This window comes from Epinephelus moara, chromosome 16 (genome assembly GCF_006386435.1).
Source record: "Epinephelus moara isolate mb chromosome 16, YSFRI_EMoa_1.0, whole genome shotgun sequence".
Classification (NCBI taxonomy): Eukaryota; Metazoa; Chordata; class Actinopteri; order Perciformes; family Serranidae; genus Epinephelus; species Epinephelus moara.
In genome coordinates this window covers 25,169,027-25,186,458 of record NC_065521.1, presented here as the reverse complement: position 1 = coordinate 25,186,458, position 17,432 = coordinate 25,169,027, and the positions used below count along the sequence as shown (strand labels likewise).

The 17,432-nt window shown below is 42.7% G+C and overlaps 2 protein-coding genes across 4 annotated transcripts in view; one reads left to right on the top strand and one right to left on the bottom strand.

The window, feature by feature from the left end:
* znf385a (zinc finger protein 385A) overlaps positions 1-9,369 on the bottom strand; it is a 78,697-nt gene extending 69,328 nt beyond the window's left edge. The window contains exons 1-2 of one of the 3 annotated variants that reach the window (XM_050065601.1): positions 9,042-9,369; positions 224-575 (exon numbers count right to left, since the gene is read on the bottom strand). In XM_050065601.1, coding sequence (XP_049921558.1) covers positions 224-233 — 10 coding nt within the window. In that variant the 5' untranslated portion in view covers positions 234-575; positions 9,042-9,369. Of the gene's footprint in view, positions 1-223; positions 1,102-9,041 lie in introns of those variants that run through there. The other 2 variants (XM_050065599.1, XM_050065600.1) reach the window with 2 other exon arrangements.
* A 3,122-nt stretch (positions 9,370-12,491) lies between these two features.
* birc5b (baculoviral IAP repeat containing 5b) lies at positions 12,492-15,669 on the top strand. The gene is made up of 4 exons (XM_050065453.1): positions 12,492-12,668; positions 13,736-13,845; positions 15,256-15,373; positions 15,473-15,669. The coding sequence occupies exons 1-4, from the start codon at positions 12,543-12,545 to the stop codon at positions 15,560-15,562; spliced, it is 444 nt and encodes a 147-aa protein (XP_049921410.1). The 5' UTR covers positions 12,492-12,542; the 3' UTR covers positions 15,563-15,669.
* Positions 15,670-17,432: the final 1,763 nt, after the last annotated feature.

Sequence of the window (17,432 nt, the reverse complement as noted above, 5' to 3'; positions counted from 1 at the left end):
CCTGCCATATTAATGGCACACAATTATCGTAATTACAAACACTAACCGTGATTTAAAGGTTCATCCCCGGCGCTTAGTATTGACAGATGTCTGTGTGGAATGGAAACCGAGCAGAGCACACTATTAATAAGAGCTGCTGGTGGCCAGGTTTAAGTAGGGATTAGTGATCCAACAACATGATTGACCTCTCCAAAATCCCATGCACCGTGAAGCGACAACTCACCCAAAATCATGATGTGTGTTGCCTTTGGTGTCCCTGGGTTGACAAGTGCTCCCTCACTGCCCCCCGTCTCGCCTGCTTTCGCCAAGGGACAATGGCTCCAAAATCTCTTCTCAGAGTTCCTCTCCACTCTCCAGCAAGAGGCAACTCAGAGAGGCAGCGCTAGATGTGAGGAGAGACTGCTGCTGCTGCTGCTGCTGCTGCTGCTGCACATGCCGTCTCTTGCGCCTGCCCTCTCCAGGTGAAAAGCTGAGTTTGTGTATGAGAGAGAGAGAGAGAGCGCGCACGAGTGTGTGTGTTTGTGTGTGTGTGGAGGAGGGGGTCCAGCGTTTCTGCAGTTGTGGCTCAGGTAAGCCTGAGGACAGTATGGAGGGGGTTAGAAGCAGAGGAGAGAGAGAGAGAGGAGAGGGGAGTCAGAGAGAGGAGGGGGAGCCTAAAGTGTGACAACCAATCACAGGGGGAGGCTACAAAGCCAAGATCTTCTTCTCCACAGCAGCCAGGAGGAATTGCAGGGGTCTCCAACAGACAGCTGACAAGCAATTTCTTCTTAAGTGTGTCATTTCACAGGGAGCTTCAGAGGGAAGGTCTTCAATGGACTGTAAAGTCGGCGCACGCTTTGGTCTCTCTCAGTAAAACACACACTCCCTTTCCCACTCTGGCTTTCTCTCCCTCTCTCTGCTTCTTGTTTTTGGGGTTGGGTATAACCTAAAGGCACCTTACATGCCTCTGCTCTGATTGGTGGCAGCCTCGACCAATGGGAACAGCGGCAGACACTTGTCATCATGCAGAGTGGAAGTCATGAAGGAGAGACAGAGCTTGACTGAAAATGCCGTCTCCCCCCCAACCAATGTTTCTCTCTTTGATTTCCCATATTCTTCTCACCCCTCTCCCCCGTACGCAGAGCTTGACTGTCACATCTGTTCATTGTGTTTGCTGTTTAACCCCCCCTCTCTCTGTCCTTTGACTCCATGTGTATGTGGACTTGTTAAAGGGTTAACCTTTTTATCTGTGTGGCTCTGTCCTTCTCCCTTTTTCTCCCTCCATCTCTTAACCTGCCCAGGCAAGGTTACGCATTCTATCAACCTCTGTGTTTTCGTCAAAGGGATGGAATTTAGACTGGGAGAGATGAAATAGAAAGCGACAGAGCGGAGGAAGCAGAAGAAGGAGGGGCAGAGATTAAACTAAATACAAACTGACAGAGGGATGAAGAGACGTGGAGTGACAAGAAGGGACGACCGGGAGGATGCAATACAGAGACAAAGACGGAGACGGACACAGACGAGGGGCTGCAGTGAATTAAACTGTGGAGCATAGCAATGCAGCCCCTCAGTGAAGAGGAGCTTCACAGCCAGCGTCTTATGGTCGACTTCCTCCACACCATGAAGCCACTCAAACAACGTCTGCTGTCATGTCCGAGCACCGCTCTCTCTCTCTCTTCCTAGTTGTGAGGAGGCAAGATAGCCAGAAAGAGACTTTTGAAAATCACACAGCCACAATATTACTGAGAAGCTCAGTGCTTAAGAGAAGGCTTAACAAAGCTGTCAAAAAATTAATCCCCCTGGGCGGGCATGCTTGCAAACACACAGATACAAACACGTGAGCCCGGGGCTACAGAAAATGCTGCCTGATGTTCATATTGCCTCCTCTTGTCCTGCTCTCTCTTTCCCTTTCTCTTTTCTATCTCTACCCCCCCCCCACCCCCCACCCTTCTCACGCTCTCAGGCTGAGGCTGTGAGTCACAGGGTGTTGGAGTGAATACTAAGGAGGCTGGCTGACACCTCCAATACCTCTCTGCACAGCAGCTCCACTGCACACATTTAAGCCATTGTATGTAAACATTGGTAGACTTAGGGGCCACAAACACCCACACAAATTCTTACAGATTGTAAGTTCGGGTAAAATCCACCGACTCAAAGCTGCTGGTGTTAGCGAGCATATGGTGGCTCTTAACAAAGGTGCATAGAAATCCTCCCACTTTCACTGCCGCCACCAAGATCTGACACCTGCAGCGGTAATAAAAATATGCAGTTGTACACAGAGAATAATGAGCTCACAGATGTGGAACAAACATTTTATAGTGCAAAAGGACAAGCACACAGATTAGAGAAGGAATTTCAGCCTGTGGCTCCTTGGATGAAACGCACACATACACACATAGTGTCTGCAGGAAATGGACTGAGCGTTGAGAATATTAGTTTTTGAAAATGGGACACCAGGAGCTGGAACAAAAGTTATCATCAATACAGCTATGCGTGCAAGTCCTTCCACGAGCATTTGTGTGTGTGTTTGTGTGTCAGCAAAAGAGCTGAGATAGGGTTTCCTCATTAGTTGTGTTGGTATCAATAATTCAGAGCCGGTCCTTGTTGGCGTTCAATGGGCCGAGTGCTAATGTGCTGTCGGGCCAACGGGGGCCCAGGGCCCAGCGCCACTTTAATGGATGTCATGATGAGAGGGTGAAATCGGAGCATGGAGATCCTGTATCATCCATAGGTAAGAAGAGGGAGGGAGGACAGGGCAGAGGAGAGGAGAGGGGTGAGGAGACAGGGGTGGGGCGAAGGCGACTGGGGGGAGGACAGATGGCATTGCTGGACAGGTATGGGAGCAGAGGGGTGATGGAGAGAGACTGGAGAAGGAGTGACAGGAGAGAGGGGAGGAAATTGGGCTATTAGGTACCTCCATTTGCCTTTGGCTACAGATCAATCATTCAGAGGATGATGTGCTGACCTATATCACCTCTGGATGGGCGGACATCATGGGACACATGTCAAGTGGCCATTGGGGGTTTATTTTAAATGAATAATGAACCAACATTATTTCATTTGAAATCCACTTGACTTGCTAGAGGTACTTCACACACAAATGCCTCTTCAAAAGTGACAGGAGAAATGGAGTACATGGTAACGCTTTATTTTACAGGGCTGTAATTTCCAAATATGCACCTAGAGGAACGGGGAAAACAGGATTCTCCTTTAAGGAACTGCCCTGTTCAAACTTTTTGTTTTTTATTGTTCATATATATTCAATGGTGTGATGAATAAAGACAATTTTTGCATGTTCAGCTGACCAGCTCTGCTCTGACCAAAGAATTCTTAGCAAGATATAGGAATTAATTAAGTGAAACTGTTTTTATTTTCCATATAAAAGCACAAATTTACATTTTCAGTAAACTTTTTTAGGAAAAGGTAGAAAGCGCTTTATCATTTTGAGACAATTTTGTAGTATTAGGAATGGTTTTAGGAATTTTTTTGTTCCCCCTGTGTATCGACACCCCATTGCTAAATAAACAAGTAGACTAAACTGAGAGGAAACATTCTACTTTAGCATAACAATAAAAAACAGGTTACTGCGAGGCAGAGGAAAAAGAGACACAGTCAAGTATGTGTTTTGCATATCTATGTGATTATAAATATGCAGTGGCTCTCAGGTAAAAAACACCAAGACAAACTAGACAACATCGAGTGAACTGACCATTCAACCAGGAGAGCATCATGCTGATCCAAGCCTCGGTGTTTTGCACCATATAAGGTGATGCTGAGGATGAGGTAGATCAGTGGATTTCGCCCAACATACATGACTTTTTCACTCTGCTGCTTGAGCATCACATTACACCTCAGCCACCTCTCCACCCACACACACACAGACCTGTTTTTGTAATTTGTGAGGACACCGTATTGACTCACACTCATTCTCTGGGGGCTTGACCTTATGCACCATATGGCCTTTACCCTACCTTTAAAGGGACAGTTATCTCCAAAATCAAAAATGCATACTTTCCTCCTACCGGTAGTGCTATTTATCAATGTAGATTGTTTTGGTATGAAAAAATGTATATTTGAAAAGCTCAACAGCAATGCCTCTCTCCAGAAAACATGAGCCAGTTAATCAAAATGACCCACAGATTTTGTTGTGAGCAGTTTCCCCTGGGAACTATTTTCTTTCTACCAAACTACACCTGTGCTGAAGACAGCATGCATCTACTGCTAGCCCACCTAGCACCACTGAGCTAGCTAACGTTACAGCTCAGCCGATACACTTCTGCACAGTGATACATGTAGCTTGGTAGAAAGAAAATAGTTCCAACATGAAACTGCTCACTACAAGGTTTGTCGATTATCTTAAGTAACCAGGTCATGATCTCTAGAAAAAGTCATTGCTGTTGACTACCCCTCTAATGTGAGCCTAATTCTTACCATAACACTGAAACCAGCCCTTGAATAAATAGAAGACACATTAAAGGTGAGGTCCCAGTGTGTAATTAATAGAGGTGTCTGAACACATATGGTGTCAAAGCTAAGAGACAAGGGCCTCAATATTCTGGACACCACCACTAGCCTGGATGGTGATTAGTGGTTAGTCTGTGCTGCCCTCCACTGGTGTGAGCCTGTAAACACATCCTGGGAATCTGTCTAAATATTCCCGTTTAAGAAACCCTGCTACTAGACAGCAGTCTGGAAAATGGAAAACGATGCCATGTAAACTGAGAAGCTAACATGCTCAAGACATGTCAACACTACAGTCTATGGTCAGCACGCATAGGGGTAAATAAGGGGACCGAACAGACATGAGGCACAGCTGGTATGTGTCAGACTGAATCAGAAACAACTTACCCATGCAGAAAACTATCTGTATAACAGACCTGACAAAGCTGCTGATGCCAGTATCCTTACTGGAACTGTTTTTATGGACAGAATGGTGAATTAGACAGCCGGAGTGCAGCAGGTCAAATGTGAATGACTGCTGAGTATGAAGGACTTATCAGGACTAAGCCTGCTGATGTGCAGCAACAGCCTGCGAGAGGTTTATCAAACCTGAGGGAGAGCGACATCAAACTCCCCTGTTCATTTAATGCTATGATCCGTCTTCCTCATTCTTTCCTGCAGGGGAAAAACACAGTAAATCTACACTCAGTGAAATCTGCCAGGCAGACTGTAACTCACTTCCTCATAACAGCTCAAACGTAGTGTCAAAATGCAACTTCTGTTGATCATAAATTCTACTCAGATTTCACGAGCCAAGGCCCGCAGGCAGTGTGTGACTTTCCAGAAACATTAGTTCACCCTTTTCTTCTTCTACAGTTTGCTCGCGTGGTGTCATAAAAAGGTTTCTGTTGATACAGAGTCTGCACCTAGGTCATATATCATGCTTTGGGTGTCTCCTGGCACTGTGGTGGTGAATTTAGAGACTGTCTATGAAGGTCAGAGGTGAGGGGGTGAGGCCAGCACTGGGCATCAGCATATGTGCACCTCCTTTTTATAAGGTGGCAATGCAGTTAACACTAACAGATAATAAATTACAACTTATTATACTATAAAATCTTTAAAGGAATCATCTCTAAATTCACCAAATATTGATCCTGTCGAGGTATGCAGGGATACTTCAACTCCAAAATGACCATTTGTATAACACTTACTCACCCTGTGTAACACTGAATTCTTGAACAAAACTTTGTTTTTCTCACAGGCCTCCATGATGAATAAAGAATCCAAAACAGAGATGATTCTTGGTGAAATTAAGTAAAAGGTGACTGTGCTCGGCATACGAGTAAGCGCCTGGGCAAGCTCGTCTGTGTTCTGCTAGTCCATGCCTGAGGCTGTTTGTGTGGAAATGCTGTAAGATTTAAGCGAAAATTCATGTGTTTGTGAAGTACTGATTATACAACTGGATTAATAAGCTGTTTGAGAATTTGTAAACAGATGTTTTAATTTATTTTTGCTGTTGTTAAAAGCAGTTGCCTTTTACTTCAATTTACCAAGACTTTTCTCTTGAGGTAAGCAAGAAAAACAAAGTATTCTTCAAGGATTCAATGTAACATGGGATGAGTTATTGATATATAAATGTTCATTTTGGGGGTGAAGTATTCCCTTAGGAGCACACATAGCACATTGCAAGCCAGCTCAGTATGAATGAGAAGACCTCTGCATTCCCCTTGAAGTGGCCTGAGCCTGCAAGTCTGACAGTTGAGCATATCAGTTTGCAACTGTGAGGGATAATCATCTCACTAAATTTAGACTATTGATCAGGTGTGGACATGTGCAGGAAATGTGGCCAGCTCTACAGCTTGTTTCCTGTGCACTCATTTCTTCCCCAGGAAAGACTTCAATAAATCAAGATACATATGTTTCAATTGTTGAAAATGAAATGGGATTTTTGTTGCCCTCTATCAGCGGTGTCAAACTCATTTTAGTTCAGGGTACACATACAGCCAACTACTGCATAATAACCTATAAATATCAACCCCTTCAGATTTTTCTTTCATTCTGAAAAATGTCACCCATTTGCAAAACAAGGAAGACAGAAAAATTATGTGCAGTTTCAACAGTATGTCTTAGTTTTTCCACTTTCAGTCAGTCTACTACTCACTTTCATTACATTTTTACTTCATAATTTTCCACAAAAGAGAAAGCTACTGGAGAAGCAGGTCAAGTCGTCCCCTGCCTTACAAACCATTTACAATCTGAAGTTTTGTCATCGCCTCAGCAGCAGGGTTCCACTAACATTATTTTAAGATATAAGTCTGATACAGACTCTTTTGTGCTGAAGCTGCTGGTTGACAATATTCTGTACAGTGTTCAGTATCTCAAATTGTGACCATTGAAAGTATCTATTGTTATTTCAGAGAGCTGTATTCTGGTCAGAGTGGAAAAGCCTCTGAGGCAGTATTTTACATGAAGTATCTGCTTACTGTTTAAATTGCTCCTGAAACCTTTCAGTCTGCACATGTGCATCAACATCAGGTGTGCAAAGTCATCTAGTGGGCCGGGTTGGACCGTTTGGTGGGCTGGTTCTGGCGCCTGGGCCGTATGTTTGACACCCTTGCCCTGTATACTAACTGACGGAAGCCATGCATTCAGAAAGTACAAATTTCCTCAGGAATATATAACTGGTTGTTATAAATAAAGACAATCCTTCACATGTCCCCATTTCTTTTTCTGATTTCTGTATGTTTCTCACAGGTCCAGTGTGTAGGCACAAGAGATGAATCAAACACTGGCTCTACATGGGGCCATTTACGTTTTCACGTTGGCCACTGTAGTTCTCGTATGCACTTTGCACACGGGAGTAGTTTCAGCTTTATAATCTTACTGCTAGATGCCACTAAATCCTACACACTGGACCTTTAAGTATTGTCAGATACTAATTGTTTCACTTCATTCTTATTCAATGATTCATTCATTACTAAATCAAAAGAATATTTATTGGGGCATCCAGTGGCGCCCCATGTACAAAGGCAGTGTCCTTGCCACAGTGGCTGCCGGCATTGCCCCTGCTCTCTCCCCTTTCACGCTTCTGACAATCCTGTCATTAAAAGCCTAAAAAGCCACAAAAAATAAACTTAAAAAGAAAGAGATGAATATTTATCAACAAGTATTTTGATAATCAATTCTTCTTTAAATTATATAAATATTTATATTTATATATATGCCAAACATTTGATGGTAATTACGGAATTAAGGAATCATTAGTTGGGCCCTATTTACCCTTCATATATATATGCTTTAGCAGCATGCTTTTTGATGAAAACACCCCATCAATAAAGCTTCACAGACAGAAAAGAAATAGGGAGACTGATGGTTTTGGAGGATTCCTGGATGTGTGTATACAGGTGGGTGTGCCTGTCCTGTGAATCCACGCCTGCCTACAGAGATGGAGAATGTTGATGTTGACTGTCACACTCTCACACGTCCCTGACACTTTTCCACCGGCACCAGAGGACAGGGCGTCCTTCTTTCCAACCACATTCAGATCACACATGTACGCCATAACCGCCTGCAGTTTGTACTTGTTGAAACTTCACTACAATCATTTCTGTTATGCTGTCACCAGACTAAATTCTTTAGACTGACACATTCCTAGTCGTTATTATGTAGTGCTGTGTGTATCCAAGAAGACAGCAATTTGCAGTAATTATCTCCTCCATAGATCACAGTCTGTTGCTAAAGCTCAGACATTCCTCAGCTGAGAGTGACGTGGCAGATGAAAAAAAATCAAGTCAAGAGTCAACTACATGCAACACTTCTTCACACACTTATCAGACATTTCATGTCCTATTTTTATCTTGTTTTGTTCGGGCAACAAACTAAAAATGATGTGCACACTAACATGAACAAATTTCTGTGCAGTATGCAAGCCTGCACACATACACATACTGACACAAGATAAGATCAGATTCACCCCAAATATGCAGTGTTCAGTCTGGGTGTGAGGCCAGCAGTAGACAGGTGGAGCTGTCAGGACAGTTGTCAGCTCCACAGAGACATGTATGTATATATGAGTCGAGGATGAAGACTCAGTATGAAGATCAATGGCTTACACACACACATTTGTCCAATCATTCATGAAGCAACTGCAAATTTATGCTCAGGATCAAAGCATAGGTGTAGATTTCAGGGGGGATGCAGGGAACATGTCCCTCTCAGTGTGCGTGCATTTGTCCCACTGAATTAAAACATGAAAGTAACAGAGGTCTTTTATTTCAATGAAATTAAATACATTCCCACCATAAGCTGATGAAGAGAAGGCAAAAACTGATGCAAAACAGTTCTGCAGAATTCAGGAAATTCAGGGTTTGACGCTCAGAATTTCTTGGGGGAGGACCCCAAACTGCCGTTTCATATGTGTCCCCCACAGTGTTAAAACAAAACCCACGTTCTTGTATCAAAGCATATCTAAAGCACCAAAAACTTGCACATAATCAACCGGCTGTACATGGGAGCACAAAAAAGAGATGTGTTTCTTGCTCCCCACAGAGACACCACTGCATCATTTTAAGTGCAAGCAGACAGATACAGCAGCAGTACATGGTAATAGGCTCCCTTCTTACCTGTGCTCCACATTGATCGCACCTCTAGTCCTCCTGCTGTTCTTACTGACTGAGTCCAATCTCCAGCCCTACACAGGCAAACTGACACACAACTATTTCCTCTGTGAAATCCTTCCCAGCATGAAACTGGTCAGGGGGGGAGAGAAAAAATGACCAGGAAGATCCTCAACTGTTCACATTAATTTGAAAAGATTCCAAGAGCTGCGAATGCAAACAACACAGCCTTACGCCCACGCTGGCAACATACAGGACATGTGGAAATAGAGACCAAACACACATTGCCTCTATCGCCTCCCCTCCACCTCTCTACATCCTATCTCCTCCCGCCCTCTCCCTCTCACTCTCAGCCCCGTGTGAAAACAAAACTAGAGTCCAGTAGCTAATTGTGGCAGAGCTTAAAAAGTGACGGCAGATGTATTAGAAGCAGAGGAGAGCAAGGAGTTGAAGGCAGTCGCAGGGTGGCTATGAGGGGAGGAAGAGTCAAATGTCAATGAAGGCATGAGGAGTAAAAGTGAGATACAGTAAACAGAGGGAAGAGGAATATCAGCCTGTGAGAGGATGGTCAAAACTGTCTCTCATAAAGGACCAACCATTGGGCGAGGGAAAGTAACAGAACATTTTAAACCCCTTTCAACAACCTTTACTGTATAGGCCTTTATTGCTGAAGCTCTCAACTACATAAAACTTTTCACTGGTGAAACCTACTAGACGACCACTTCCTGCTCAAAATGTGGGACTGAAAGAGGACAAACGGCGAAAAACAGCGAAAAAATCTGAATGTATGTACAGTATATGACACACACGCGTGTAAATTCAGAGCTGGATGTTATTCTGCACTGTCTTCAGTAAGCAGCCACCCACCATGCAGGCAACTTGGAGCTATGGTAACATGAACAAGCCAATTCGCTCCAGGCACACTGCTCAATGAGCCCCGACACTGCATCACCTCTAAGGACCGCCGACTATAAAGTGTGATACATGTACAGTATAAAAATCACACACTCTCAGTCTCATAAGCAAGCACACTGCGTTTCAACGCTCCCCCCAGGCACTCTGCTGGAAGATAAGGTTAGAAGGGGAAAAGGACAGCAGTTTACAGTTGTAAGCACATTTCAGCACCCAGGGGCCCGAGGGGTAGTGTTACAGGGGCACACTGCGCACCGGGTCTGTCCCTGTCTCTCACAGCAATAAACAGGCTTGTAAAGTTAACACCATAAACCATTAAACTGGAGCGTTTTCTTGCTTTTATGTTTGTTTTCTTTTGCATTTCATAAAACTGCTCAGCTGATAACTGGAATTCAAGCATGAAAATTCAATAACAATATCTTCAGTAAGAATGCCGGATCATGTTTGTGGCTTTGCCCACCCTACTTGGTCCCTACTCTGGCTTTGTCATGTATTTAAATACAGTCATGTCTGTGAATTAGTGGAAACCATGTGATGAGGCACAGCTCTTAAGATAAGATGTGTCTCAGATGTTAAGAAGAAGCAGAGTAAAAGCAATTAATAAGTCATTACAGACTTTAATGGCCTCCTTTGGATAGGTCACTGCAGAACGAGACAGGAGGAGAGAAATAAGGAAGTTTTCATCACTACAGCAAACAGCATCCTTAATGTTCTCTGAATTACCAGAAGGGGGAGTAAAGTTCCTCCACTTTCCCAGTGTTACATGAGGGCTGCACATTTTATGTAACCTCATTGCTTCAGGGAATAGAGGCAGGTGATTGATAAAATGTCATTTCATGCTTATGGACAACAGCATCCTAAAGGATAGGGGAAGTTGGTGCTAAAAAGACTGTAACTTTGGACCAGCTTCTTTTTTTCAAACTCATACTGTTGAAGCCTCATATCATCTTTAGCTGAACTTTGGGTTTTAGGATTTACTTGAAACATTCATGTGTCACATGCTCATAATATGTGTGTGAAATGCTGGGTGGCATTCTTGAGGTTGTGCTAAAACAGTGTGCACTAAAAAATGTTTAGAATATTTTTAAATATAGGAATTAGAAAAACAGATATAAAGAATAATTATTCAAAGGTGAGAATTTTTAAAATTATGTAATATATGTATTAAAATGCTGATGTGTATATGGGCCTGTTGTATGGATGGGATTTACAATGTTTTTAGGTACAGTTTGTATAAAAGTAAAGTACATCTAGAGCAATCTACATACAGTATGTCACATGCAGAGGTCAGAGGACATTATGTTAAATTTAACACTTCGTCAAAGAGCAGCTGCAGTGTTCTCTGAGACAGAGAAAGCCCCTGGTATGCCACAGAGAGAGGGAAAAGCACAACTCTGAAATGAGTTGAGATCCAACAAGAAGAATAACTGTGATGTCTTATATTTGAGGGCCTCTAGAGAGGATGGCTGCTAGAATCAGCAGATCAGTTTGTACTGGAAGTGCAGCCGAATACACATTGTTGCATGTAATGTAATATAATGTCTGTGTTGCATATTTTCAACTCATCAAATGTCCTGGCCATATTAGGGTGTAGCTCAGGGGTGTCAAACATGGGCCAGAACCGGCTCACCAAAGAGTCCAATCCAGCCCACTAGATGAGTAGACGAAGAGGTGCCAGATTATAGGAGCAAGTTAAACAATGCGCTGCCTACTTGATACAGTTCTGTGATATAACAATGAAGACCTACTGTGACGATATTTAAAGATACTGAACATTGTGCAAAATATTGTCAATCGGCAGCTTCAGTTCAAAAGAATCTGTATTGGGAATTGTGTGGATAAATGCACATGTAGTGACAGTGAGAAGTAGACTGACTGAATGTGGAAAAACTGAGACATACTGTTGAAATTACATTTATTTTTCTTAAGACATCACAGGCTGTTCATCTGTTTTGTAAAAGGATGAACATCTACAGAATGTACTTACCACTTGTACTTGTACTTGTACCACTTACTACTTGTACCAAAAAGGGAAGGTATTGGAGCTGATGGTACTGATAGGTGTGATGATAGTGTGATGGTTTCATTGGTCTGGCCCATCTGAGGTCACATTGGGCTGTATGTATTGTGGCCCATGAACTAAAATGCGTTTGACACCCCTGGTGTAGCTCCTGTTATATGTAGAATTAAACCATTTGTATTTTGCTTCATGAAAACAATTGGATCTATAGTGCAGCACTGAAACAGACTTACCTGTAGTTGTCACACATGTTGAAAATACCAAACACGTTTGAAGTGTGAAGTAAGTAGTAGAAATGAAGTAGACCACGATAATTTAAAAAGAAACAACTTCAAAAATAGTTTAAAAGGGATATGGTTGCAGTCAGAGAGCTGTTCTGTGCCTGATTTGTCCTTTTTTTTTCGACGGGCCCCGGTGACCTCACGTACATCAGAGCCCCGCCCACTTGAACCTGCGCAAAGTTTAAAGAGCCAAAACTGAAATCACCTGCGGAAGCGCGCATGCGCCGTCGATTCATTCCCACATCTGCACCACACCGTGAAAGAAATTGGGTTAAGTCCTGTTTTGCGGTAGATATGGCCGGTATTGACGTCTTGACCACCAGGTTTTCCTCCTATGACAAAATGTACAGTCAAGATTTACGTGAGCAAAGCTTTGCAGACTGGCCGTTCAGAGAGGAGTGTAACTGCACACCTGAAAAGGTAAGAAGGCCGCTGTGCTGCAGCTCAGAGCCTGTGTAGTGTTGATGCTTCAGAGCAGTTGTTGAATAATGAAAAGCTTTCAGAAATCTTAATGATTGATAGCTCACTTTTAAAGTGCAGTGGCACAATTTATTTAATCGAGAGGGGGATATGTCTGCAATGAAAGCACCAGTGGTGGAAGAAGTACTCAGAAGTGGCAATATCACAGGGTAGAAATGTTGTTACAGAATCTAAAAAGTAAAAGTTCATAAAAGCACTGGCATCAAAAAGTACCAAAAGAGAAAGTACTACTTTTTCTACTGCGTTACATACTGTTGGGTAGCTCACTCCATCATAATACATATCAGTAGATTTATATTTTCTACCAATAATCTGAATCTGAACTAATGTGGTCAATTAAATGTAGTGGAATAGAAGTATAAAGTAAAGTACGTAACAGTGCATGTGCATCAAAGTTGTACTTAAGTACAGTGCTTGACTAAATGTACATTCCAGCTCAGGAAGGCACTTACACTTAACAGGTGAGAGAGCCGAGGTCAGTCTGGGCTCATGTGTGAGATGTGTTCTCTACTTTGTCAGACAGCTCTTACAGAAACCTGAATGTACATTAACCTGCAGGACTTTTGCTGATGAGTAATTATTGATATACCCTAACCTTGTTTACACTCGCAAGTTACACATTTTTACACTCCAGCCTTTTATCCAACGCTGTGACAGCTCGTGATAAACGGTTAAGCAGGTGTCAGATTCAGTTTCGTTGCATCAGGTGTCCAGTGCACAGAGACTTCTCTTTGCCCATCCTAGTCGTGTCATGATGGATGGGCTGCTGACACCTCACTTGATGAGAAACGCTATATGCCATGTTACCAGCTCTTAACCCCCCATAAGCCAAGGGGAGGTCATTTGCTGGTTTCGTTCTCACTGACATTAATCCCCCTGCAGCTCTGGTCTTTTGTTCCTGCACTTGTCATATTTGTCATCGATTATCAGCTCATAAAATTCAGTAGTTCAGTACAGTATGCGACAGACATTAAGGTGCCTGTTGCTGTTTTTGTTTGTCTTTGCAGATGGCCAAGGCTGGGTTTGTCCACTGCCCCAGTGAGAATGAGCCTGATGTTGCTTGCTGTTTCTTCTGTCTGATCGAGCTTGAGGGCTGGGAGCCCGATGACGATCCCTGGTGAGAAAAGCAAGACAGGCTCTTACCTTAACTGAACTTACCTTCATGTAAGCTTTGAATTATGCCAGTAGTGTAAAGGAGTACAGTATAGCTTCAGATCTGAGACTCTTTATCTGTATCACTCAGTGTTGCCTACAGTCATTACAAGACTCATTTTGATATTCAGTACATCACTGTAAAGAATGAAAGGTGGCTACCACATAAAGCTGATTATTTTTAAAAAGATGCAAGTATGGTAGCTCTTTATTAATCTTAATCTGTATGGTGCCAGATTAGAATATTTTAAAATTGTGTGGTGTTTTTGATTTTACAGAAGATTGACCAAATTGAGGGTAAAAGTTAGAATAATTCCTCGAAACAACGACTGGAGATCTCATCACCATTGATTCCCCTTAGACATAAGAACTGAGGAACTCACTCAGTGATTGGAGTGATGCTCTGGAGATGTGAAAGTTTTTCTCCCACACGTCACTCTGGGAATTGTCCCACCATCTGGTGATTCAAATGGACCTGATCCAAAACCGTCTTCTCTGGCGGACCAAATTACAATGAGCATAGCAGACAGCTCTGTTTGTCTGTGAAGTGGTGCAGCAGTACGAAGTATAAGTGTAAAGTAGTAAATAGACCAAGCAGTGCTGAAAACATGTATCAAACTGTTGGTCTGCCATTGTTGTTACTGTTTCTGGTACATGCTCATACACGCAGCACCAAGGAGATAATGACATCATCTCCCAAATGCTTCATTTCACACGTCCACACAGATACAGATACATGAGTTCTGAAAAATCTGCACCTCAGAAGGCTTTTTAAAAATCTCCATTTTAGTAAGCTAAAACTGCTGTGTGGTGACGAGAGGCCAACACATAGAGGATAATATCAATTCACCAAAATATCTGTATACATGTAGACAGGGCCTAAGACGGTGCAAAAATAATGGTAAACATTAACAACTCTCTCTCAAATGCAAAAAGTAGAGTGCTGACCTCAGAGTTGTGATGTCATGAAGTATAAAGCCTGGAGTTTCTGCATAGATGATGAATTGAGAAATATGTTATAGATGTCACTGAGAGCACCCAGGGGAATGTTCTGAGTGTATGGGTACATTCTCTGTTTCAGGACTGAGAACACTAAAACAGAATAAAGTTCATGTGGGTATAAAAAAGAAAACAAGCATTCCCTTCATTGTCTAGCAGCTCCAGACTTTCTACTTGATGACATCACACGTTTGAGACTTACCTCTCTGGTTTCTGACTTGAAGAGAGCATCTCATGTTCTTTCCTAGGCCATGGAAATAACATTGGAATTCCTAATTAAGCTGGTGTTCCTCTTTAACAAAGGATTCCTCTTAGTGTGCCACATTCAGATGTTGTGCCCTCGGCTAATTTCTTCCATAACAATTCCTCTGCCCAGGTCTGAACACGTGAAACGCTCCCCGAACTGCGGATTCTTAACCACGAAGAAAGACTTCACGGAGCTGACTGTGGCTGAATTCTATCACATGGAAAAGGAGAGGCTGAAGGTCTATCTTGTAAGTGTGCCTCCTATCTGTGTAGATTGTGTGCTATGATGTGAGGTTACGCTTAAATACTTATGCAGTGGTTGTTCCACATTCTGCTTCTTTTCCTAGAGAAAGGTTTGTCATAAGAAGATGGCATATTTGCGGGATGACATAGACCATACGCTCGAGAGCCTTAAGTCTCGGTTGGACTCTATATGATTTAAATCAAACTTCCTGTCTATCTGTTGTGATTTTATTGCCACATTAATATAAGTGTGTGGCACAAGCAAGTAGTCTTGACTCAATATTGCAGTTAAAAATATCAATAAAGTTGTGAGGAATATTACACTTTGCTTGTAGTATTGTCTTTAACCACAAGATGGTGCTTTAGTACTGAAGCTGCAGTGCTCCCAAGTCACAGACACACTTTCTGGAGTTCCCAATCTTACTCCAAACCTTCACAAAGGCAATCTGAAATGAAAGCGCACATTGAGTAGGATTACAATGTGGGCTATATTCCCTCTTTTCAAGCAAATACTTACCATTTTCCCGAACGTGCCACCATCTCTACCACCCCTTTTCAAACCTTGACCCTGGACAGATGGCCTGAAGCCCCTCCCTTTCAATACCAACTGTTGCCCCAGTAACATCTGTTACATATAGGGGGACAGTGTGCACTGAGAGGGCTCACCAGGACACTTGCCTAACCCTGCAAGCAAGCCTGAGATTTAGGAAACCCTTAAGGATGCTGCTGCTGACAATAGAACTTGTGGAAAAGGTGCTCATGCAGTAAACACTCCATGAAAGCTCTGTCACACTGTAATGCTTCACTGCTCTTATTTCACATTTCAAGTACAAAGGTTTAACACTAATATTATTTGCTGAAGTTGGTGTAAAGTCTTGGGAATTTTATGTCTTTTATGCAGCAGAAAGAGAGGATGTAGGGTTCAGTTTGTGTGAGTCTCTTTCTGTGTCTGATGGGAGGTTTGGGTGGATGGAGTGCAGGATTAAAAGATGCTATCCCTTCTCCAACCTTCCACTGTTCTGGATTAATGTCTAATGTAACACTCTGGCCACTGAGCCCAGATCAGCTGCTTAATTCTCCTTTATCCGCTCGCTGCAGAGCAAAATGAAGAGAGGCTATTTTTAGCCAAAAAAAGTAAAATACCCATAGGTGATGTAACATTTCTAATGAAACCGTCATGCTTCAGTTTTGCAGGGTGTTTTTTTTAATCGATGCTGTTGCAAAATATTCTCTGTCATAGTTCGCTGCCAGAAGTGTTCATTATAGCTGCTGCCTTGTCTGAAAAGAAACATCCAATAAATGTACCACATAAAAATCCTGATTGGTGAACTGATGAGATGATAGATAAGTGGTGTGGTATTCGCTTAAGTACGCAGATTATAAGGAGCGTGTTTACAGTAATTGCTAATGTAACTCTAATCAGGGTTTATACCCCCATCCCATGTCAATCCACTTATTCATTTGTGCTCCAGAAAATGAACAAAGAGAACGGCATGGCGTGACTTCTATCCTGAGCGGCGCAGATGTGATAGATGGGCTTATCTGTGGGAATGGTGCAAAACTGTTGATTTGATTGGATCATAACGGAGGTGGGAGCTTCATATGTCTTTCCCCTGCCCCAGTTTTATAGCGCTTATTAGTATATACCCATCAAAATGTATTTAGAATTAGTCATTAAGCTAAAAGGAATCTGCATTGCACTGCTGCACATGGATTTGGTTTGCTTCTGATCTAATTAATACACTGTGACAAAGGGCGCACCAGAGGCCTCTGCTGCAGTTTTCTAATTAATGAGTTTCTGCTAAACAAACTGTAAATAGTGAGTGTAGCAGATGGACAAACGGACAGATGTTACCAACAGAAAGTTTACAACCTGAGCTTTCCATCAGGCCCCATCTGTTGCTCCTGCGCCCGGTACCTCCCTCTACCCTCCTCCAATGCTTCTCCTCATCAGCTTCTATCACCAAACCCTCTCCCCTGATGCTCCATACACTGCGCTGCCCTAAATGAGTGACATCAGCATTTACCCTCTCGCCTGACCTGGTTTAACCCTTAATTAATAGT